The sequence below is a fragment of the Myiozetetes cayanensis genome, unplaced genomic scaffold (genome assembly GCF_022539395.1).
Source record: "Myiozetetes cayanensis isolate MyiCay16 unplaced genomic scaffold, myiCay2020 scf3, whole genome shotgun sequence".
In the NCBI taxonomy this organism is placed as follows: domain Eukaryota; kingdom Metazoa; phylum Chordata; class Aves; order Passeriformes; family Tyrannidae; genus Myiozetetes; species Myiozetetes cayanensis.
The window spans coordinates 45,273,503-45,298,999 of NW_026087521.1; the positions used below are offsets into that span (position 1 = coordinate 45,273,503).

Sequence of the window (25,497 nt, forward strand, 5' to 3'; positions counted from 1 at the left end):
GAGTTTAGCTCTTTGCAGGATTAAGCCCTATGAAGCAGAAGTAGTGTGCAACAGAGGAGGTCAGAGCACTGTAATTCTCTAAGTGAGGCTGCAGATGATATCTCATGCGGCAGGTTGCCAAGGAGCTGCTAGGAGCAAAGAACAAATACAGATGGGAGGAGGTGGATACAGCAAGGGTGGAATTACACTGAAATGGCTTTGGCTACAAGTGTGACAATAACAGGCAGTAGGAGCAGCAAAGCCCAGGACCTACAGAGACCAGGCAAGGATGCTCCAGCTGAACTAGCAGAAGAGCCCCTGAAGGTCCCAGCAATGCTTCCTCCAATGGCTGAAGGTTCACGCTACAGCTCTGTCAGACATCCTCAGACACAAACCACCTCCTTCAGCTGCTCTCTCCTCCCACCTACTGTCCAGGGACCCAAGGACCACTCCTCACATGTTCTGAAGGTGCTGTCCCTTTCCCTCTCCTCCATGCTTCTTTTCAAACTGATTTATGGGGAAGGAGAAATCACATGAGAAAATCTGAAATTGCTCCAAACATGCTATGAAAAAACCTTAGTAAGCTCAGTGACAGATACAAAAACCTCACAGCTTTTCCCTGCAGAATCATTCAGCTATTTCAAAGCGGCACTGGTTTCCCAAGCACTAGTTAAGAAACATTTCTTTATTCAAGAGAGCACTGATGCATGTGCCTACACAAGTGTATGCTTTTACAACACAGCAATTTAGAAAGCCAATTTCCAGTTGCCTTAGATAAAACAGTCATTTAAAACTACTGGTTTTCCCCTTGGCTTCTTTGGCAAGCTTTACACAAGGAAATCTTATCTCTTGCCCTCCCATGTACTGTAGTGACAACACATATTTACATCACTTCACAGTGGTGTCATGAGGATTCGTTAATGCTTAAAAGCACTGTGAAGATGAGAAGTCCTACAAGCAACAAGGTATATCAAGGTAAGGGGTTTTTAATGAACATTTAGCCCTGTCGTATCTCTCCTCTTCCACCCTCCTCATTAGCATATCTAAAGCTGTTTGCCAAAATCTGTCACTGTGGACCAGCCAAAGTTGACCATCATATAGGTCCAGGGAACTGAACCACTCAGATAAGTAAAGTTAACAGTGCTGATCTCAGGCACAGTAAAAATACTGAGAACACACATGTAATTCAAAAATCCCTACAGAGGCAGAGACAAGGAGGAAAATGTGCTTATGAAATCAAAATGGGCTCCAGAAGGAAGGAACAAATGAACCGATTATTATTTAGCTTGGGGAAGTATTACTTTTTCCTTATTTGATTCAAGGCCATGGTTCCCTCTGATTTAGTGATTTGTGTCTTCCATTTCTAAATTTATATTCTGTCTAAATATAGTTATCACAGAGAACAGTAAACCCAGCCTGAATACCTGGGCACTTTGTTAAAGGCAGGCTATTCTGGAAGTGGTAGATCAGCACACCAGAACCAGCATTCAAAAGCCACCTCCAGTGTGCTTGGCTTTGCCAAGGCTAATGACATCAGCACTTGGTTCATCAGGCAGCTCCTCTTCCTCTCCCCATCCCACCGCACACATGGAGACCTGGTCTACACACAGACCCTGGCTCTGAAGCTGGAAACGGGAGCTCTCTGGTTGACTTCTCACATGCAGTCATTTCTCCTCTGTCCCCACAGTGCCACAGTCTGACAGTGACCCACATTCTCATCCAAGTTCACTGGGGAACCACAACTGGGAAACCAGAGCAGGCAGGGCAGGTGCCAACAAACTCGAGCAACCAGCTCTCTAGGACATATGAGGTGAGGCACAGCTACCCCACCCGAATGGTCGAGATTCAAACTTCATGTGTTTGTACCCTGAGCCTTGGGATCTACTCTGGCTCCACCAGCCATGTACAAAGGAGACACAAGCACCCTTTCTAAGTGCTAATAACCTGTGGCTTTCTTACAGCAGCATTGTTAAAGCAGTGTTTCCTATGCTCAGCTTGTCAAAGCACCAGCTTAGCTTCACTTGACAGTAGTTCTAAAAATGTGCCCTTACCTGAGAGGTTCTAGTGAAAGAATGTCACAGCTGATCTGTAATTCAACATCAAGCAGTGAAAAAGTAGGTCAGGAGGCATGCTGGCACTATCCCGAGCCCACCCAGGGTCAGAGCAACCGCTGGGTCAGGGCTGTGCAGGGACAAGGCTCAACCTGAATGTGGCTACGAGGGATTTCTGATCTTTAAAGATCTGGCAAAGAGAGTACAGCCACTTCTAAGTCTGAACACTAGTTTGCCACAGGAGACTTTATATGATTTCTGTGATTCTAGGATGCTTTTCTTTAATGAAAACATTCCGTCACCACCTGTCAGGAATAAATATAGGCAAAGAAAACAAGACAATATTGAACTAGAAGGCAGGATCTTGCAAAACATCAGAGCTGATTCATGCCTTCCCATTCCTTCCCCTCCATCCTACTCCAGGCACCATGCCGAGAATACATTAACTTAACTTGCACAGGGATTTAAATTAGATTACTATCCACTACTATCCACTTGAGATTCCTTTATTTTTCACCACTGCTGTATTTCTGTAATACTGCATAAAAGTAACTGTCTTTTTCTTCAACAACTCAATCTCTGTAGAGTCAGGCAGCAGAGGCACCAAGTACAAAGGTCTTGACTCCTCACTCCCAACCCTAGAACTGGTACACCAGGGTATTAGGATATAAATGCTATTTTTCTCTCAACATGCATGAATTACCAAAATATTGTGTATGTATACATTCTTGCTTGTTAAAGTTGCACTCCTGCTTTTCAGGATCTGAAAACAGTAGTTAAAACAAGTCACCTGTTGTAGGGCTAAGTTAAAAACTACCCTTGGATAAAAAATACCCTCTTGGATCACACATTAAAAGAAGGAATGACAAATAACTGTCAGGAAACGGTGGCTTCTATTATCACCCAAGGCCAGGGACATTTTATTGTCTATACCTTCAACTCAGTCTACATAGTTTCTGCAACGATAACACTCAGGAATACAGTCTAGAAAGTTCTGGCTACACTTTTCCACAGTAATTAAAAAAAATCAAACTTTACTCATGTAATGTAACACTTATTACCCTGCAGAAGGAACTTTTTTCTGTTCCTTTCCCTCATCCAGGGAGTCTCTCTGCTCAGCTACCCTCCTGTGCAGGTGTTCTGCAAGCCACAAAAGCCCAGTTTGCCCAGACCAGTAGCTGGCCTGGCAGCAGTGAGTGGCACTGAAGGCAGCTTTCAATGCAGCCCTCTCTGAAAAGTTTTGTGTTGCAGAGCAGTTCAGAAAAACAACAAGGTCTACCTGAGCTTTCCCACCAGTTCAAACAAGCATCCTCAGTGACTGGATGCTTGGGAAGGGAACATCAGAGGATGGGAACACACTAGCCTGGCAGCAGCAGGAGACTGGACACAGCTTCCTGGTTGCAAGGCTGGGCACAGTTACACCTTTGCTGAGAGCTCATGCAAATAGCAAAAATCTTAGAAACGCTGTCCTAATTCTTTCTGACTAAAGGTCAGATGGAAGCCGTTTTCTGCGAAACCATCCCAAGTCTGTACAACTAGCACAGCTTGGGAGGAGAGGGGAGGTGACAGATCACTGAGTCCAACCCTTGATTGAACACCACCATGCCAACTAAACTATACCACCAACTAAACTATATCACTAAGTGCCATGTCCAGTTGTTTCTTGAACACCTCCAAGGATGGCGACTCCAACACTTCCCTGGGCAGCCCACTCCAATGCCTGAGAAACCTTTTGGAGAATTTCTCATGATGTCCAACCTGAACCTCCTCTGGTATGGTTTCAGCCCACTTCCTCCTGTCCTGCTGCTGGTTGCCTGGGAGAAGAGACCAACCCTCACCTGGCTACAGCATCCTCTCAGGTAGTTGTAGAGAGTGATGAGGTCCCCTGTGAGCCTGTTTTTCTCCAAGCTAAACACCCCCAGCTCCCTCAGCTGCTCCTCATATGACTTACTCTCTAGACCCTTCACCAGCTCCACTGTCCTTCTCCAGACACGCTCCAGCTCCTCCATGTCTTGCTTTGGTGAGGGCACAGAACTGGACACAGCACTCGAGGCGTGGCCTCACTAGTGCTGAGTACAGGGGGACAATTACTTTCCTAGTCCTGCTGGTCATGCTGTTCCTGATACAGGCTCTATCTCTCAGGAAGACCCAAACAGACTGAATCAAAATGGTAAAAAGCAGTGGAAATTATATCACTTCAGACTTATACATAAAAAGAAAAAAAAAAAAAAGGGGGGGGAGAAAAATTCCCCTTTATTTCTGAGCAACTCAACATTTATCATACATCCATTCACGTTCACTAGCTCTCATTGGGCCAGTACCAAAGGTTTGCCACTGGGGAATATGTCCTTTTTAAACAGCTAATGGAGTTGTAAATAATTGTGCTACCTGAAAATATATCTTGACAAAAGGACAATTGAAATGCATTAAAAATTGTGTTTATTCATCTGCCCAGAGATAAGCTGGAAAAGACAAAGAAAACATAGAACAGTTTTTAAAGCAACTGAGAAGAATGGAGAACTACTAGAAAACTGGTAAATTCAATTTCTGGTATGACTAATTCTATGAGATGAAGATGAACAATAACACAAACAAAAAACACCAAACCCAGATGTAAATACTAACTACTTTACAAAAATAAAGATAATAAATAGCTTTAAGCCACTTCTTTTCAACTAGAGGTTAGTTCTTCATGGGAAAATCAATATTTTCATCAGAAATACATTTTCTTGGCTTTGTTTGTTTTAATTCAAAACCTCATTTTTTAATTAATAAAAAAAAAAAAAAAGCTTTGATGAAAATAATATGGGCCAGTGAGGCATTTCCTTTTATGATGGTTTCTGGCATTCAAGGTCAGGTTCCACTACATTAAATACAATGGCTTAAGATCAATTGCTCAGAAGCAGGAAAACAGTGACCAAAGGGCTAGTGTCCTGATCTGATAGGTCCTGAAGCCACATGAGATCTGTCAGGGTATGCACAGATGCCATAGTAGGGCAGAAAAGGTAAGCCCTAGCCATTTTTTACTTTACAACTGGAGAGTATCAAAGATTTTTGGCAGTTCTACTTACTTACTTTTCAATCAGCTCATCTCTGCCTTTTTTCCCAACATCTATTTTTTTCACTTATGTATTTTTAAATTAAGATTTCATTGTCTTCTTACTAGGACAACATTCCAGCAGTGGGGAACATATAGAGAAAAAGCTGCTAATTGGCCCTTCTTTACGTCTTTTGTGCTAGAATGTGCTTTGTCCCGCCTCAGAACAAGAGGAGAGGGAAATGTTCCTCCTGGCATGGGCAAGCTTTTGAGAAATGTGCAACCAGCCATTCTGACCTACCACCACCCTGAATGGGAATCATGACCACAACAAATTACTTTTAAAAAATCCTTCTGGTTTTAGTTCAGTGAAGCCAACATGTTTAAGAGATCCTAATCTTCCTCCATTTATTTTCTCACTGTTTCAATCTTAAATTATGCACACATTCGCTGAGACAATATACTCATAAAACATTTCTCAGCTGACCTGCTTAATCAATGGTACGACTCTAACAGGTTCAATATCTCACAAGCAACCTCAGCAGAAAACAAAGCTCAGTTTTGCATTGCTGGACTGTAAGGAACACACTGGCTCACACTAAATCCATGCCTGTATCTTGGCTGGAACAGTGACCAACAGTGGATGCCTTGGGAAGACTTCCATGATTAGAATAATCACGTAATGCTGCTCCCCAGAATACTTTCCAGCTGCTGGAGATCTGCAGGTCAAGGGCTTTCTGAGCCAGCAGTGTTAATTTTGTCCTCAGGGACTTTACAAGTATTCTCCTTGAATTTGAATCCATGGAAACTCTCCCATGCTCTCCCCAACACCCAGTGGCCAGGAAGGCCAGGAACCTCACAGCTAAATGAGGAGCCCATCCTTCTGCCCTGAACCTGGGGGGCCTGATGGTTTCATCTGGCCCCAGTTCTTGGAACAATGAATAATTAGTCACTCTCTGATTCTTCCTCCCCATGTCACTTATGCCTTGTTCTCCTCTCTGCTTACCAACAGAGGTGGCATATAAAACTATGACCAGTAAGAAAGACAGTTGAAAGCACATCAGCCATTTAAATGCCATTTTGGAAAGTGAACCCAGGGACTTCCAAATATAAACCTCACCGACTTTCCATTACACTTTAATTCCTTATTGTCCAACCTCAAAAGAATTGTACTCTAGAATCTCAAGAAAATAAATTTTAGGACAAAGATTTTAAGTAGATGGTAGATATATTTGAGAAATCCCATTGACATTTCTTTATACCACAATGACACTTCCAACTTAAGACCCACAAAACTGCAAAAATTCCACCTTATCTTTTAAACATCCTAGTTTACACTGCTGACCAAAATGAATTAACCTTCCATCATCTATTGCCTGCCACAGCACACATCACCATTGAGCCTGAAGTCTCAGCTTCACTGCCTTGGTCCCCTTTCTACTCTTGCTACTTCCAAGCCTTTTCAAGCACTGGAAAATTTTGGTCCATATTTCCATCATAGACATTGTTGGCAGAGATGGATCCTACTGCTAATTGGTTGAATCACATAAAAAACAGTAGAAGCAGTGATAGGAAAGATCAACTCCTTAGCAAATAGGAGTGCTTGAGTTAAAGGCAGGAAATCCTCTTCAGTCCTTCAAAACCAAAGCTCATGTCCCACTGAAATCCTCAACTGCACATCATGTGATCTTTCAGGTGCTTAAACACCTGCAAGTACCTAAATTCACTACAAACTCAGTAAAATCCACTTAAACCCACCCCAGTCACAGCCTGCCCCAGTGTAGAAGAAATCTCCAGCTGTCTGTCTGCCTGTCTATCCTGTTTCTCCTGAATGCCAGAGACCCCTGTTTGAACATCTGCTCTGGCGTGTTTGGAGCAAGGATTTATTCAGTGTTTCCTCATGCCAGCATGGCCTGTGTCTTAGCCAGTTACACTGACTGTCTGTTAACTCAGCTAAAGCTAATGCATAAGTAAGTTATCTGTTGTCATGGATTTAACTGCTAACACAGTTTATATTCCCTGAGGGTAGTCAAAACAGTAGAGCCTCTTAAACAGCTGAAAATCTCATTATTATCCCAACCCTGAAATTCAGTCTTTGACTGATGGTGTTATATACTATTTGAAGACAATCTGAGCAACTAAAGATACCAAAGGGGCACATATTTTTTCCCAAAAGAGCTATGGTGACACTCACTCCCATCAGCCCAAACTGTCCCAGGATATGCAGTTTTGCCCATTCTGCTCAAACACCTGGCACCTGGTGAGTAAATTTTATAGCAAGATGCAGCACTGTCCTATACCTGTCAAGGTATATTTGTCCCTCCTCGCTACCTTAGGAATTAAACAGAACATTAACAAGCCAGGCTGTTTCCTTTCCCTAACCATTAGTACTTGTAAGAGTAGTTACTGATTACTGAGCATCAGAGCCAAAACCCACCTAAGAGCATTAAGTGATCTATAATAAAAATAGAAGTAGCACACAATTTCATCTTCAGTACACACTTTGTTTAACTCAGCCTGGATTTTCAGTATATTCTGCTCAAACTAATTTCTTCTTTTTGTTGTCCCTAAATACTAATTTCTTGCTGATACATTTGATTTTCATTAATTTCCAAGTGTTGGTACATCTTGCCTGAAGAAATAACACAGCAGTATTTGACATGTGAATTTGTTTACCCTAGTGAAAATTAACACAGTACACAGAGCTGGTATTCAAAAAGATAATAAAAACAAACACAAATGGGAATTTATATCTAATATGTACTTCAGTGATCTGGTGAAAGATTGCTGACACCAAATAAATTAGCTCCTAATACAGCCAGTTAAAACAGGTAGGTCATCTGGCAAGAGAAGCTGAGAAAAACAAGTCCAAAGAGATGAGATTGCTGAGGTTTGGAGAATTGGCTTTCAATCCGTTACCTGGAAAGGTAGTCTGTCCTCTCTGTAACTGCATTCCTGCAATGTCTAATAGACAGCTTTTTTCCATTAACTACAACGCCAATCTATTTTATTTGAATGATCAGGAAGGAGGAGGTATGAAAAAATAAGAAAACAACTTTAGGGATTTTTTTCCTGCTTATATACATGCATTAGTATTTTCTTACTAATACAAGACTGAGTGAAAAGAAGGGGGCATATGGAAGAAAAAGAATCAGATCTTTCCCGTGGAATGAAATCAAGTGAACCAACCTCAGCTGGTGTTAGCTACACATCCAGGTGCAGCACCTAGATACTACACAACGGTGTTCTTACATGCAAGAAAGTATTTGGAAATGCCTATGTTCTCTCAAACTATTTTGAATGGCTTGAAGAGTGAGGACAAGCAGTGGTGGCCACGAGGCTCCGCAGACACAGCCATCATGTTTCTGAAGTCTGAAAAGAGTGTGTAGAGACAAGAAAGGGTGGGACTCTGGAAGGATGAAACTCATACAAAGCATCTTAAATATGGTGTTAGCATAATTAGTAATCATTGACCCAACTAGTACTCAGACGACTTCAGAAAGCTCTCCCTTTGTGAAGAACACATAGCTGGAGGGGCCAAAAAGGGCGGTAGGCAGAGGCAGGCACTCAGTAAGAGCTGCTGAGCTAGGCTCCAGGCTCAGCAGAGAATCCCAAAAGCAGCAGGCTAGTAGAGCACTGCTACTGCCCATCCTTCCCTGTCTGTGGTGGTCTCTCTGCCATACTGCACAGCCCTGATGCATACAGCACCAGATCTCACTTACCCTGAACTGCTCTGCTTTCCTCCATGGACTACAGCAGGGACCTGAGGAACACAAGGAGGATTGTCTGTCTAAGATGTGCTTCTGCACTGATGCACAAAAGTGCAGAGGAGGTTGCACAGAGCATCACTGTGTCACTCTTGAAACCACAGGACTGCCAGCCTCTGCATACGACTGCTGGATTCAGGTCACCAGCACCTGAAGGATTTCATCCCCTTTCAGTGACTGAGGCATGGGGAGCAGGCAGGTTCCTCGGAGAGATCGGCTCACCTGAGGAGCCAAGGGCTCAGCTCACGGAAAGCCCACCTCAAACACACAACTCAACAGCAGCTCCCCCAGGGCTCTAACATTTCACTGATTCCACCCATCCTCACAGGTCCAGTTTCTGTACATTAGAGTTGAAATTCAGTACACCTCCAACAGAAAGTACAAGAACATTATTTTACATCTCTAGCAACAAATCCCAGGTTTTTATTATGTTTATGAGACATCCAAACCAACTCTTTTACTTATTGCTTATTTATGAGTGCAGATGGCACTGTAAAATTTGATCCAAATGGAAAGTGTAGATTTAACCATTTTGACCCATCACAAGAGCTTGAGCTTTTTATCCCAGTGGCCCAGTCCTCTCCAGCTTTATTTATTTATTTATTTGTTATTTATTTATTAGTCACTGAAGTGTAAACTGCATTTACGGACAGCAAATCAGAGGGGTCTCAAATGTTAAGCTTCTTCTTGTTGGCCATAAAAATCACATGACATGGAGAATAACAGAAGACCAGGGGTTTCTCCCTGTTTTATCTTCCCTTCCTAACAAATAAAAAGCAAAAAAGGAGCTCCTAAGACAGAAATGCTAGAAAATCCTCTGTAACAGCAGAGAATAATGAGGAGACAAAGCAATCAATGCTGAGGTTTCATACTCCACCCTAGAGAGCCATGACATGAAATTAATTTTAACTGTTGGTTGACCCCATGACTACTGTTTTTCCAAGACATGCTAAGGACCTGATCTATGAATTCAGTGCAGAAGGCTGTCCAGTGGGATGCCTAAAGTAGGACTGGAGCACTCCTGACTCAAAGTGAGGGCTGCAATTGTGTTTCTTTTTATTTCTTGCTCTATTTGCTAAAAGATTTCCTTTCTCAGATGATTTGTCATGTAGCCTTCATTAGTGCTAAGATTTGTAATCTGTAATTTTTAGGTAAACACCTTATCAATTTTAAGCTAAAGTTAGCTTAACTTCTCTTGGCACTGCTCTAATTCTTGTGTGCAGCAGAGGAATTTAGCACAAGAGGCCCATTAATTCAGACAGAGGTCAGTGTGCAATGGCTGGCTCATGAACGTGCAGCACAAAATAGGCTGCCAGTGTAAGCCAGCCCTCAAGCCCCAATTCAGCCCCTAAGCAGCCCCAGAATTAGGCATGAGAAAGAAACAAGGCTCAAATACCTTGTATTCACAATCCCCAAGGTCATTTTGCCCTTCAATAAACTCTTAATTTCAAATCTTGACCATCACCACACTCCCACTCCTTGTAAATGGAGTATGATGAGCAGTGAAAGAAGGTAAAATTCAAATAAAGCGTTTGTTCCACATTATTCACAATGAGAGGATAAAATTAATCACTTTCTCTTAACCAGCTTGTCCAAATTGTATAATAAGCACATAATAATTAACAGTACATGTAAAATACTGCTCTGGGATATCTGTAAAAGGTATTAGCAATATCAGGCTAAGTCCAGCTAAGTGAAGGGTTCCTCCCCAGAACAAAGAAAAATCTTAAATCATTTTGTTTATTCTGTGTTGCTCAGGCTCCGCCAAACCAAGCACAGCCGTCGGAGCCCAGATCAGTGGCTCAAAAGCTCTGAGGACTCCAGGCTCAACGACCTCGTCCACCACGCAGCAAGGGTAGAGATTTCCCATGCATTTTATTATGAATTTTGAGAGATGTCTTGCAACTCCAGTTATCTGAGCTATCACACACTTAGGCTAAGGGGCCTAAGGATATAACAACAAAATTTGGAAAGATCACAAAAAGGGAGCAAGACAGGAACAACAGTGGGACAAGATGCCTGAGCAGCTCTTTTGATAACGTGCCTTCTACACTGGCGCTTTCCTGTTACAGCCAGTTTCAGCATGCAGCCAAGGTGCACCTAGAGGGAAAGCTTGCCTTTTGGAAGGAGCAGTGAAAATTGTGATTGGAAATGGATTGCCAGGGAAAGGATCCTTACTGACTGTAACAGCCCTCGGCTACAGCTCCAAAGTGGGGTCTGGAACTATTGCGTAGCCACGCTGCCCTCAGCTCAGACCTTCAGGCCATTCCTCTACACCTTTTAAGCAGTGCCTTCACCAGTCATGAGAGCCTTCCGTTCGCCTGCTCACGGCAGCACCGGCGCCCCTGCCTCGTGTGGATGGAGCTGTTCCCTTGGCACGAGTCTCTCCGTGCCCGAGATCTCGCAGCCACGGGATCGTCCGCCGCCGTGCAGGGAACAATAGCGGCAGGGGGAGCCCTGGCCGCCCGCCCCGCCGCACGGCCGGTGCTCCCGCCCGCAGCCCCGGGCGGCTCCGGCTCCCGCCCCGCGCCGCCGCAGCCGCCTTCGCACCCAGCGGCGGCGGCCTGCGGGGACCCCCCGCGCCCCGGCTCTCGGCCGCCGGCATCCACGGCAGCTTCGGCCAGAGGGCGGCCCGCCCGGGAAGGCAAAGTTTGCCCGGCCCCGGCGCTCCCCTCGCACCGCGCCCGCCCCGCCTGCCCCGACCCGCGCAACTGCCCTGCGGGGGCCGCTCGGCGCCGCGGCGCCCCCTGGCGGGGCCCCGGCACGCCCGCCGCTGCCCGCGCTCCACGCCCAGCCTGGCCTCCCCCGGGCGGCTCCCGGGCGCTGGCGGCGGCCCCTGGCCCCGCGCTGGCGGTGCTTACCTTCCGCAGCATGCTGGGGCAGCGCTCGCCTCTCCCGCCCCTCACGGCGCGGCGGCCCCTCCGCGCGCCGCCCGCCTGCCCGCACTGAGCGGCGGCGCAAGAGCCGCGCCCGCCACGAGGCAGCGCGGCCGGGGGGGCTGGGCCCACCCGCCCCCGCCGCCCGGCCCTTTCCCCTTCCCCGGCCGCGGCCCCCGCCCGGCCCCGCTGCCCGCGATCGGGGCAGCTGTGCCCGAGGAGACAGCCGGGGAGCGGGCACCTGGCTCCGGGCGGCTCCCGGTGACGGCGCGTGGGCGCCCCGAGCACTGTGGGGAGCCCCCCGCGGGAAGCGGCGGTCGCTGCCCAGCGCTGGCCTGTCCGGGCCAGAGCAGGGCAGGGCAGGGCTAGGGCTGCTTCCCCTGGGGAGCCAGGAGAAGCCGAGCTGGATAGCTCCGTCGCCCCGGCCGGATCCGACCGTGGGAAGGCGCTTGGACCACGCTGCTTTGGTGCTCTGTGCGTGAGCACGGTGCTCCAGCTTCCCGTAACGAAGCTAGTCCCACCCGAAGCAAATTACACCTATTCCAGCAGCAATTTACTTTTTCTGAAAGCTGTAGTACACCGTCAGAGCGACAAGCTGTTCTCAAGTTAAAATAGAATCCGATCTGAAAAGTATTTATCGCTAATTATAACGTGCCTTCTGTATTAATGTTAAATGCGAGAACCCAGGGCTCCTGCTGTCCGGTGTGTGGAGGAGAATCGTGGCACGTTCCATCTGCACACACACCCCCAGGGTGAGCCTGTGTGCCCGGCAGCTGAACACGGACAACGGAGCAGCAGGTTGCTCTGTGTCTTGGGAGGAGAGGACCACACATTTCAGAGTCTGAAGGATGTGGCTTATCTTAGGGCAACCCATTATTTTAAGTTTTCCCTGTGTCCTGGTACATTCTTCAAGTATTTTTACGTGAAACTTCAGTCCTGCAAGCGTATAGCAACCCATGGTAAAATAATTTCTAGCAAGCTAGTTAGTAAGTAAAAAGCAGACAAAGTAGTTGAGTAAACTGTCATCCCATTTACATTTGGACTTAGTTTGGCAGGAGCAGTTTAGCTGAAGCAACAGAATATTAGCTGGCAGGTCAATACCAACTTCATGAAGAGGAGGGAGCCACACCACAGTAGTCAGCCATCAAATTTTGACCATCTATTTTGTGATGCTGAGTCAAATGCTGTTGCTTTTGATCTTTTGGTATAAGGTGTCACTCAGTGCAATGTTGAGTTAAGGTGCTAAAATGGAGGGGGGGCTCACTTGAGTGGAACCTGTATGACTTTTTTTTTTTTATGTTGGTTATGGTTAAGAGGTGGTCACTGACAGCTATTGGGCTCAGATTTGCTGGACTCCAATTAGCATTTTAATTTATGTCTCATGATTCTGGTTGTTCATTACTTCTGCTCTCTCAGGTCTGATTATACAGACTTCAGTTGTGCTTCTATTTGCTTGCTCAGGTTGCCTCTTCTCTTTCTCTTGAAAATGAGGAACCCATCATTTTGTCAAAATTTCTGTATTACAGGTATGGTATTTCCAGTCACTGTAGATGACTACACATAGAAACCAGTAGTGTTTCCAGGAATACTGTCTGCTATAGTCATTGACTCTTCTTGTCCACTGTCCAGTGTAAAATGCTGAGAGACACATCCTTCCCAATGCACCTGCTGTCACCCCGGCTGTGACAGACTCTCAAATGGCTTTCCTTTCTTCCAGACATTTCTCACTTAAGTGCACGTGTCCTGCTTGCGTGAGGTTTGATTGTGTAAGCTTCATACAATTACTAGTTTAAGTGAAATGGGATAATAATGAAGAACAAGAACATCAGCAATAATCCTAGACCATAGATATATGGGAATCTTCTCTGGGTATTTGGCTTGTTTTCTCTGTAATTACATTCACGAAAATATATGTGCTCTGCAATACCTTATTTTCTGAAGAAATTCTTTGAGTGTGATTAAAACAGAGTTGGAATCCTGATATTCAGGTGTTGCAATGCTTATATTACAGGTATGGGGTTCTTACAGTACTCCAAACTTCAGTGCTTGGTACCTTGGCTTTTTATCCATTAGGAGGGTTCAATACCTTGGAACAGGTTTCATTTCCTGATGAGCCAGAAACTAGCTAAGGTCAGCAACTGAATGAGTTTTTTCATGGAACAGCCGCCTTGGGATCTCTCACAACAGGTTGTGGAAATCTGGTTCCCATCTCAAGGCCAGAGCTTTTGTCTTCTCAGAATGCAGGGCTGAATCATTTGCCCTGGAGATAGATCCTGATGTCCAAAGCTGTATTAGATAACTCACCTCAGCGCATGCTTTTCATTTGCTTTCTTGTAACAGAAGGAATACTGCTGCCTCCCTCTTGCACTGTTGACTTCTGCATTTTTTTCTGGAGCTATAAAAGTTTAAGTACGTCACTTTATGTTGAAAACATAATCATTTTAAGGTAGATGAAAGGTTTGGAATCCAGACCTATCGAGAAATGTGGTGGGCAGGGATTTTTGATTCAAATCCAGGCCATCTGGCCAAACAGCAGCAAATAATTAAATTTGCTGATTTGTCTTGTCTTGTCTGAGATAACATCATTTCAGGGCATCATGATTGCTTGTGTTTCCACTCTTTTATCCCATCACTATGGAAGGGAGGGGGGGAAGGGGTTTGTGATTTTCATCAATTGTTATGACTTTGCAGGGCTCTTGGCACCCACCCTTTCTTCTACCCCTCTGGAGCCATAAAGTTCCCTCTATGTTCCTCCTCAGTACACTCCCTCTTACATCACTCTGTGTGCCCCTTCTTTCTTACATTTTAGCCCTCTTACCATGCTTGTTCAATACCAGACACCTTCAGAGCAAGTCTGGACATGAAGAAATGCATGATTTGGTGGGAATGATCCACGATCTCCAGGAACACACCTTGTACAAAAACATATTTCCTCCTCCAAAAACCCTCTAATAAAAATTATGACTGACAAGTATTATACAGTTATTTCCAGGCTTGTTTTGACAAAGCCATGTTAGTCTGCTCATCTTCAAAGACCTTTAGCCACATGCAATAATGCTACTTTATCAGAACACGATAGGTGGGAATTCCAGCCCATGCTGGTTAGCTCAGAAGCCTGGATAACTGAAGAGCAACCTGCATTCAACATGATCACACCTGCTTCATATTTCCTCTGACTTTCATTCATATTTTTTGGCATGAGTTGTGTTCCTTCCACAAAACTTCTGAAATCAATCTGTTCCTATTTCCTTCCCTGCAAAAAGCTTTAGGTAACAATTTACTGCCTTTTTATATTTGGGTCGTTTTACAGTTTTATGTTGCCAGCTGAATGGTGCCACACTACAATGCTCTAAACTTGTTCCCACTAAAGTATTCGCCAATAACACCAACTTTTTGTTATTCTTAATATCATTACTTTGTTTATCAGTGCCCAAAGGCAAACAGATAGAAAAGGTAACTCAATTTCCTGTTAAAATATCACTATATAATAATATAATATATAATTCTTAAAATATTCTAACAATGACTCTATGTGTGCATTTTCTTGGCATTTCTGTCCTCCTGGATGAATTCATCATTTTTTCCTAGACCAGACCACTGTGCTTCTGACACATGTACTGTCTCACCAAGCTACGTGTCTCCCAAAGTGAAATCTTGGATAAATACGTGGCATGTTCCAGTTCTGCCTGAACAAGACTTATGCTGACCGAGAGGGTCTGTCTGGAGACACACCACTGGATGGCAGCCAAAGAGGCAGGGCCGGTTTGTATCGTCTACCTTAAAGACTACTACAAATTTCTTCTGCTCTGTCCTTGTTTCCCAGTTTTTCACAAATGAACCAAAGTCCTGAAGTGAGATACATTCCTTGACTCAACCCTCTGTCACTGAAGTCCAATTCCCATAAAAATTACCCCTGCAACTACATGATCAACCTTTACAAGGTGAAAAAACACAAAAGATAAATTACTTGCATCCTCCATTCTTTATGCAGTGGTGTCTTCCTTCAGCACCTCCTTGTATTAGGAAAGAGCTTTTTCCTTCATCCTATCTGCCGCTTCTGCGCGAATCCGACAGCTCCTCCCCTAGTGCTGCTCCACTCCTCTGATGTACAACTTCCCGCATGGGTTTTACTCTTCCTCAGCCTACTAGCCAGTTCCCTCCAAACATCATGTTTAGTGGTGTTGTCTCCACTGAAGGTAGCAAAAGAACTTCTACAAAAGTGACATCCGATCTTTGGACTGGTTTTTACTTAAAGTTGTGGTGTCTGTTCAGACAACTGATAGAACAGAGCATTCTACAAGGGCAGTTCAAGCCATGCTCTGTAGCACACCCAGCATCAGCAGGCTCCAGTTTCACATATGGAGATGCAAAGATTTTTCTTTTTCTTTCTCTGATGTTTACTGAATAATTCTGTCAGATGCAAAAATGACAACACATTGTAGAGCATAACCCGCTCTTTAAATGCAGCATATTTGAAATGCCTCTAGCCAGCCTCATTTCTGCAGGTTTGGATGCAAAATGTTGCTATGGGAACAAAATCTTCTCTCCACCCAATCAGCTGAAGAAAGAGGTGGGCTTTTTTTCAATAACGAGATTGTCTGTATCTGCCCTTCACCTAATCAGTCAACACAAGAATGAGAACAATTATTTTTACAGCCAAACCATGAAAAAATGCAATTCACTCACTGCCAAAAAAACCCTGTACGCTTCTTAGGAATGGGAGATTGGCATCTTACTGTAGAACATGAACAGACAGTAAGACAAACTGACAAATCAATCCCATTTGACAGTGAAATCAAGGAAAGAAATGGTTGTGAAACTGATCAAATCTAAATCTTGCTTTGGGAGAGAAAGCGTGAAGAGGTCTCCAAGAGAACTGGAAGAGGAATAATTTTAACAGAGGAAAAGACTTTACATGATTGTGTGATTGCCTTCTTTACCCTGCGTGCATTTTAAGACTTGGCTTGTGTTGGGATTTTCTTTTCCATGAGCTGGTACTGCCCATCCCACCACAGAGGTGTCCAGGCTGCTCTCACACAAGTTACATCTTGGTAGCCTGCGAAAGGCGCTAAGCTGCTGTCAACATTGACTTCCCTCAGTGACCAATGAGACAAGGCTTGACTCTGCTCTGCCAAGTCCTTCACAGTGGACTTTGTCATTAATCTCTGTCATTAATGTTTTAATTCAGTCAATGTGAGCCAGAGACCTGAATCCAAGGCAAATTAAAAGTAACATAACCTAGTTTGATCCTCTCTTGTCTAGAGTGGTGTATTAGTCCTGTGGTTCTGCTGAGGTTTAGCAACCTGTTAAACTACAGTGAGCATTAAAGTCCTGTCTCTTGAGAGTCTGTAAGCAGAAGAGGTATTTCCCAACAATAAAAAACCTCCAAAAATGGAAAGAGAGAAGTATTTTGGGGTAGTTTTCAGACTAATTAAAATTCTGTTTATTGATGAAGATTTTTTGTTACATGAGGGGAAAGTACTAAATGAAACTTCAATAATAATAATAATATTATCCTTTTTTAAATGTTTTAGAATCTGACAGCACTTTCATGAATGGGAATAAAGTCAGTCTTTATTAATGAGTGATTGAACTGTCAATCTTCACTCCTTCTTAGTTATCATAATGAATGAAAGCATACCCTTATCAGTCTTGGATTCTGTACACATGTCAAATGCTGTCTCTCTCCCCCAGAAGCTGTCAATTTAAAGCTATGAGACAGTCCACAGAAGAAAGGAAGTAGCTGTCTGCTCACAAGGCCCATGACAGAAATACTATATGCACAAATACAAAATAAAATGTGGGCATGAACCCAGCTGTTTTCTTCACACTGAATGTAGAATGATCTGTGGCTTGTGGTTCTTACAGGAACATAGAAAATTATAGTGACATAAATTATTGAATTTCAGATCAGCCTACATTCAAGTCTAATATAAGCATTATTTAACCAAATTTTTTGAAAACCAACTGAACGTGTTTCAACAGCAAGATTTAAAGCAGTAAAATTGCGACAGTCTATGTTATGGTAAGGCCTCAAAGTTTCTCATGCGAGGCAGGATGTTGGCAGATGTGGTGCTAACTCCAAACGAGAGGGCAGGTTCTAGGCTCAGTCCATTCTGCTGACGTATTAAGATCTTCTGGTACTGTGAAAAGTGCAAATCCTACCAGAGATGCATGACTTTGTTCATGCATACAACATATACAGCCAGAGAAGTGGATGAGTTTTGAAAACAAAGTTTGAGTGAATGCCTATTAAGAAATCTGACTTGAGGAAGGCTTTGAACACTGGAGTGCTCAGAATACAGTGGGCCAAGCAGGGCTGCTACTTGACTTGTATTCTCCGTTGATTTGAGGTGGTGCCCAGTACTGCAGTATGTGAATCACAGCACCTTAGAAAGGAAAAGGGGCGTGTTTCAAAATAAGCATGGAAGAAGACCCGGAGGCCTTTTCTACCCATCACAGTTTTTCACTCAGTTACTCCAATTCAGAGTATGAGAACTTGCTATTGTAGCTATTAAAAAATTATTTATCTATTAAAAAAATATAGATACAATAAGGAAGCCTTATTTGGTAGTGAATATTGGTTTCAAGGACAACTATTTCTATATAAGTACTTCCATTACCAGCACAACATATTGTTACCATTGTACCTATCCTTGGAGTGTTTTCTCAGTTCAGTTCTTATACTGAATTTGTTCAGCTGCTGTAATACCTGCTGCGTAAGTAAAGAAAAAAACATATGGGGCACAGACAAGTTTGGAAGGAAGTGGGAACACATCTTTAAAACAGTTTTACTGCTGAGATGCTCCTGTGGTAAACATGCTGCATCAGTTCCTGCTTATGCATACTGGTTGTCTGGTCTCACCTGCAGAGATGCCTTGATGACAATGGCAAGTGGTTCACCAGCAATCTGAATTTATTAAGGGGGGTTGTTTTATCATTTGCAATATTGCATCTTATTGTAACATTTTCAGCTCTCTTGCTATCTGCAATTTTCATCTACACTAAGCAACCTGAGTGAATCCTGCCCAGAACTGTCCTTGTTACTATTTCCTGGAAAGTGTCACCCAGCAAAAAAGAGATACACTTACAAAATACATACTTAGAGGGTCCTTTGTTCCTAGAAATTCTTGAGGTACATGATGTTGTTCCTGTTCCTGCCTGTATGAATGCTTCCACATGTATTTACATGAGGAATTTGATTGTAACTGTAAAAAATTTAGTGTTATTTGTCATTCACAAAGCAAAAGAATTGGATCATCCTTGCTAAACAATATGCTCCCACAACTGTGGTGTAACTTCTAGCTTGCTGTGGATTTAGCTGTTGCGTTCAAGATCATTGAAAAGCATTTCATGTTTTTGCTTTTCATACAGCTACTGAGTGCTCTTGCTGTTACTACTGATTTGCCTAACAATTTTACTCATGCAAAGCCAAATCCTGCTATTATTTATTAACCCATGATGCTGATCCAGATTTGTAATCCCGAGACATTATGCCAATAGCATTGGCTGAGGCAAAAAAAAAGCTTCTCATGTTGGGAATGAACTTAGGATCTAGAGTATCTCCAGTCGGAATAAAATTGCCATATTTAAAACAGAAGCTCAATAGATTGTGTCTTTGCCTGCAGAAGAGGGAAATACTACAATATATTCTTTCCAGCTTATATACCGAAGAACATGGCAAGTTCTAACAGCTCCAAATCAGATGCCTCATGCATTCCTCAGTCATCTGTGCTGGTTTTGTCTGGAATAGAGTTAATTTTCTCTGTAGTAGCTAGTATGGGGTTGTATTTTGGATTTGTGCTGGGAACAGTGTTGATAGCACAGGGACACTTTAGCAGTTATTGATCAGTGCTCACACAGCATCAAGGCCTTTTCTGCTTCTCATACCACCCCACTAGTGAGGAGTCTGAGCATGCACAAGGATTTGGGAGGGGATACAGCCAGGACAGCTGACACCACTGACCAAAGGGATATTCCATACCATATGGCATCATGCTCAGTATATCAGTCTGGGGGAAGAAGGAGGAAGAGGGGGGGATGTCATTAATCTTCCCAATAACTGTTTTGTGTGATGGAGCCCTGCTCTCCTGGAGATGGCAGTACACCTGCCTGCTCATGGGAAGCACTGATTCAATTCCTTTTTCTGCTTTGCTTTTGTGCCCAGCTTTTGCTTCACCTATTAAACTGTCTTTATCTCAACCCATGAGTTTTCTACCTTTTAACTTTCTGATTCTCTCCCCCATCTCACTGTGGGGTGAGTGAGCGAGTGGCTGAGTGGGGCTCACTCGCCAACTGGGCTTAAACCACAACATTGTCATAAAACAAATCATACAACTGAAAACATATGTTTGTGTTCACTCACCTATGAACTCAGAGCAAATGGCCATCAGCAAGCAGCAGGGAAAGCAGAGAAGTCCCAGGAGCACTAGCCAGATTGACTTAGCTAATGAAGTGTGCATAAACAGTAAACATCCATCATCATTAATTATCCTCAAACTCCCCTTTCACATTCAGTCATCTCCTCGCATCTAATGCTTCTTAGACAACTTGTGACATCCATGGCCTGAATCCTGCAAATGACTAGACTGAGTAGGAAACATGCTCTCTAAACATGCTGTTCATTATAGCTATTTTACCTACTGCCAGATGGATTGATTTGAAATGGTTTATTGCTTACTCATCCTTTTGCATATTTGAATTAGATGAGTTAACAAATTGCCTAGTAGTCAGGAATCAAATGCTTCAGGCCAGTAAAGATTATGAAACTGTGTTTTCTGCCTCCATAGGCTGTTGCAGGGGAGCTGAAAATTTTATATGGAGATATTTTCACTTGAGAAGAGTTCAGCTTTGCTAAACAAGCTGCGCATTGCATATAAAACCTGTACTTCGAGTCTGTTAGCAGGAAAGACAAATATGAAAAGACTGGCTTAATAGCCGGCTTCAGTGTTGTTATTTTCATACATTTTAAACAACAAATTGACAGAGAAGACTAGATAGATAGCTCTCAGTAAAAGAACTAAACTGGAATGTAGGAGAGTTGATACTAGAAAGATAACTTCCCACAGAAAAGACAATAGTAGCAAACATATTCATTCAATGTCGTTATTTCAAAATAATCCTCTAGTCATGAGATCAAACTTATAATAGCAAGAGCTGTAATACCAGTATCCAGCAGTTATTATTAAAGCAAATATAGACCAAGGGAACCACATAAGCATGTATTTTGATGCATGAGTAAGCTCAAGGAGCAGAAACCTATTGAAAGGAAAAAAATAGCAGCCACATAGAGCAGAGCAGAATAAATGGAAATACATTTTCCTGTGGCTAAAGAAACTTAGCCAGAACTTATGTTCCCCTCCAACGTTTTCATGGAATCATGGCCACTTAAGACATATATGTAACTTCACTGAACTCAGCAAACCGAGCTACGTTGGTAGCAATTTCAGTAACTGCTGTTCCGGTTCAAGCCTGTAGATTTTCTAAAGAAGGATAAAAAAATATGTTTGCATTTGCCTTTACCTGCTCCTCACATAGTTATTCTTGCCCCAGCTGCTGTAAAAATAAGCCCAGCCTTTCCCAGAGTTGGCTAACTCTGATACAGCATAAATCCACACCGAACCATAAATATGACACAACATGGGGCACTTCAAAATCATAATAATGACCTACTTTTGATAACAGTAAAGACTCGAGAAAATGGCATTCAGAACAAATGGAGATTGCTCTGCTTTTCCCAGTTTGTGTTCCTTTTGGTGACTACTCACACATAAGACACTCAGTGCCTCGCTCCAATACTGACAAGTTGTTTACCTCTACTTTGCCTATGGCAGAGTCCTTTTATGACAAATTAGGTAAATTTACTTAAGTAGCAAGAATATCCACTGCACTCAATAATCCTCCCACAGCCAATAACTGGAGCCAGTTCCCTTCTTCCAGAACAAAGACTATTTTAAACACTAGGAGTAATAGGAGTATACAGCAAAAATCTGGCAAAGATGACATCTTCCAGAGCCATTTAGACAAGATAGGCTGCTTGATTACCAAGTAGAAATAAAGGTGTCAGGCATATACTGACAGATTTTTAAAGTGATCTTTAGCACACAACATGGAAAAAATATAACTTCAGTGCACAGTGTCAAATCAAGCAGTTTGTCTGTCATCGAATAGAATGAAAGAATATATGAAATCTCAGGGTGACATCTGGTATTTCAATACAAAATTGGAATCTCTCAGACGTAAAAAGGCTTTCGTCAAGATAATCTCCATTTAAAGCTCTCTAATGTAAACTGTGACCAGATCGAAGACTGAAAGCCAGCGCACTCAAAAGTGAGATACTAAAAAGATGAGTTTCATTTAGCTGTCATTTTCCTATCTGTTAACAGGATATGCTGTGAGTAGTATATGGGCTATGCAGAGCAAAATGGAAAGTCATGGATGGCTGCGTTGAATTAACCAAGTACCATAATGTTTACTGCTCCATATAACCCACCATATGGAAATCGATTCCCATCACAGAGGTCGTTGTTATCTATTTTGGCTGTTGAATTGTAAATCAAATGCTGGAACCATAAGTTCAATAAATAATGTGTCTTAACATAGGATTTTGTTGTTGTTGTTTTTAGCAGGTACTCTACACAACAAAGAATGATTTCTTGTTTTGAATAAACATAAATACAAATCCTCTGTGGCAGCATGCACTAAACTGATTCAGCACTTGTATGCTGGCAGGAGAAGGGCAGGGAAAGGCCATGTGCCTACTGCAGTGGCATTCAGTCAAGCCCTAGAAGGCCATTTCTTTCTGTTTTGAAAAAAAATGTGCACTCTCTTGAGCATGGAGAATTCAAATGATGAGGCAACATTTTGCCTCATGGTTTGGTTTATTATTTTCAAAAGGTCAGCTGTTAAACGTAGGTAAATACAAACACGGTTGCACAAGAGTTGGAACTGGGGAAGCCCCCATGGCTGTCTGCACCCACCAAAACAGCTCTAGCTTTTTCCTCCCATGACCCCATCACACGTCCTATTTCCTCCACACACCCTGACTTCTCTGCTGCTTGCAGTGCTCACTGCCTGCCCCCCCTCTGCTGGCTCACACCCCATTCCAACTGGCCAGCTGGGACACGTAGGCCGATGGGCAGGGACAGGACAGGCAGCATGAGTGATTGTGGAGCTCAACGGAAGCAGCTCATCCCCTGGTGAGGTATTAATTCATTCTTTCTCCCTTACCCAGGTGTCAGTATATACAAAACTTGTAGGAACTTGAATACCCCTGCTGTCTGTACCTTTTGCTTTCTGCTTGGCACCATACCCTTGTTCTCTGTTAAATGGTTAGCACCACACATCCTATCTTCAGAGCAAAAAACTGCATTATAGTGGTGCCAAATTCCCTGTGGGGCTCAGACATTAGGAAGACAATTATTGAGGAAACACTGGTGTTGATAAAAGTCCTGATGTATAACAGTTATCACAGTCAGAAATAGGGGCAGTGCAATTTGGTTTCCTTTAGAAATGTCTGAATGACAGTCTGAATCACGAGTGACAGAATCAAAATAAAGCTTCTGCCACCAAAGAAGTTAGGCCTAACACATCAGGGAAGATGTACATAACATGACATTTCAATGCAGTTGTGGATTTTGACAAGCAACTATAAACTACTGTGTTTTTAGAGCCACCAAACGGTAAATTAATGTGCAGCTACAGCTGGTGCAAAGACACCCTGGCACTTTTATGATGGCACCATGTTATGGCTTGCTCAGCGGCTGCCTGGAGCAACCCACCGGGGTTTTCAGCCCTGGTCCAGCCTCTGAAAGGAGTGCACACATTCCCCTATCAGTCAGCAAGCCATTTGCAGGGTAATTTTTCTCTAAAAATATATAAACAAGGTATATTTTTAACGTTAGCTGTTTCCTACATGCTGGCTTCCCTACAGCCTTGCAAAGCAGGAAAAAAATAGACCTGCAACCCCCTGAAGTTTCTCTGATGTCAGTCAGAAGTAAACACATTAAAAAAATTAGCACAAAACATATGCAAGAGGAAAATCCTCCTCTTTTTCAATGAAACCTGACATCACAGGAAAAGTCACAGGAAGCAGAACCTAATGAGATTCCTGGCTTTGATTTTATTTCATTTTAATTCTAATTTCCCATTTGTCTGTATGATTTTAAACTGATGGTGATCAGGGTGACAGTCAGCATCCCTGATGATCAGGGAATGCAGTCCCAGTATAGCTCTTGAGTCTGTATTAGTGGAGAAAACTGGGAACAACAGGAGACTAAGAGCAGAGTAGGAGTTTCCACCTTTCCTTAACAGTCCCCTGACTATACCTACCTCAATAAAAAGCACTTGTGTGTGAGTCACCAATCATTGTAAAGCCGGTATTAGCCTGGGAGCAGGTTATCCTGAGCTGAAATATGAACAGTCATCAGAGAGGGGTGGTGAACAAATGCTGGTCCATGGCCTGTCCTTCCCAACACAGGCAATCAGCCTTGTTACACCTCTGAGAGAACAGATTCCCAGTTCACAGGCTCCCCTGACTGGAAGAATGAGGTATGCAAGCACTTAGTCCTCTCACCATAAAGGTCACACAGCTCCTACTGAGGAGATTTGCACACTGGTACAGAAGTACACAGACAGCCAAGCATCTCAGGAGAGTAGATGGTTCAGAACTGGATGATGAAAGTGCTAATAATACAGAACAGCTTAATTTTTTTTTTTTTAAATGGGATTCTTATCATTCATATCAATTAGAGGGAATTTGATCTATGTCATGAACTGAGGAAGATGTGTAGGATGTACACGAGTATGTAGGATAATCTGGCATGTTTAGATGCCTGCAAACCCCAGGAGTGATAGAATAGTTTGCCGAGGATTCTTTTTCACTGACCTTGACTTTGAAGGTACTGAGGGAATTTCAGGAAACTGAAAGGATACTTATGCTGTGCTAGTATATAAAATTTAAAGTGACTTGACTAAGAGAAATATCCCCTAGCAGTGACAGGGAGTGTGGAAAAACCATTCTGGGAGAGACAACAGGGGGTGACAGGACTCTGAGAATGAATGGTAGGCACAGAGTGTCAATTGTTGTGATTTTTTGAGATTTGCCAAATTAATCTTATTTCACCATTTCAGATTACAGGTTTGTACAGGTAACCGTGGAGATGCAATACACCTGGGTGATTGCAAGGGGATTAATTATGTACTGTGTGAAACCTGATAAAAAGTCAGCAATATACCATGTCAGAAAAGCCCTTGCTAAGTGGTTTAGGAACAACAGTTCCCATGAATATATTCTTACTTACCTCTTCCATATATATTTCAAGTATAGGTCCCATCTTGTCCTTCCTCTCAGTGTTTGCTAACATGTAATTTGGCAGCTCTCAAGCGGAGGGTGGTGTCTGAGAGTGGAGCTGGACCTGCCCCCAGCAGGACATGGGTGCAAAGGGAATGGTGTGGTACAAGTTAGATCTGGAGCACGGGGTGAGCAGCACTCAGCACTGGAGCTGGAGGAGCCCAGGGCTGCTGCCAGGTGCCAAATTACAGCCAAGCTTCTTGGATGGACCTGTTCACCCACTGCCTTCAGGGCGATCTGAAGCAAGATCCCTGTGCAAACCTGCAGCAAACAAACAAAAATGTCCAGTTTGTCCTTGACTCCTTGTTGTAACTCATGGGGGGAATTGAGTAAACAGGAGGAGAAAGATGACTGTCGCACTTTGTATACAAGATTGGTATGGTAGGTAATCCTCGTTCTGAAAAGACTGAGGAGAAATTGCAGAGGGTGGAAAATC

General features: G+C 43.3%; 1 protein-coding gene across 2 annotated transcripts in view; it reads right to left on the minus strand.

Annotated features, from left to right (window-relative positions):
• Positions 1–25,111, minus strand: part of TMCC3 (transmembrane and coiled-coil domain family 3) — a 152,331-nt gene extending 127,220 nt beyond the window's left edge. The window contains exon 1 of one of the 2 annotated variants that reach the window (XM_050325409.1): positions 25,012–25,111. In XM_050325409.1, coding sequence (XP_050181366.1) covers positions 25,012–25,074 — 63 coding nt within the window. In that variant the 5' untranslated portion in view covers positions 25,075–25,111. Of the gene's footprint in view, positions 1–11,695; positions 11,809–25,011 lie in introns of those variants that run through there. The other variant, XM_050325410.1, reaches the window with a different exon arrangement.
• Positions 25,112–25,497: the final 386 nt, after the last annotated feature.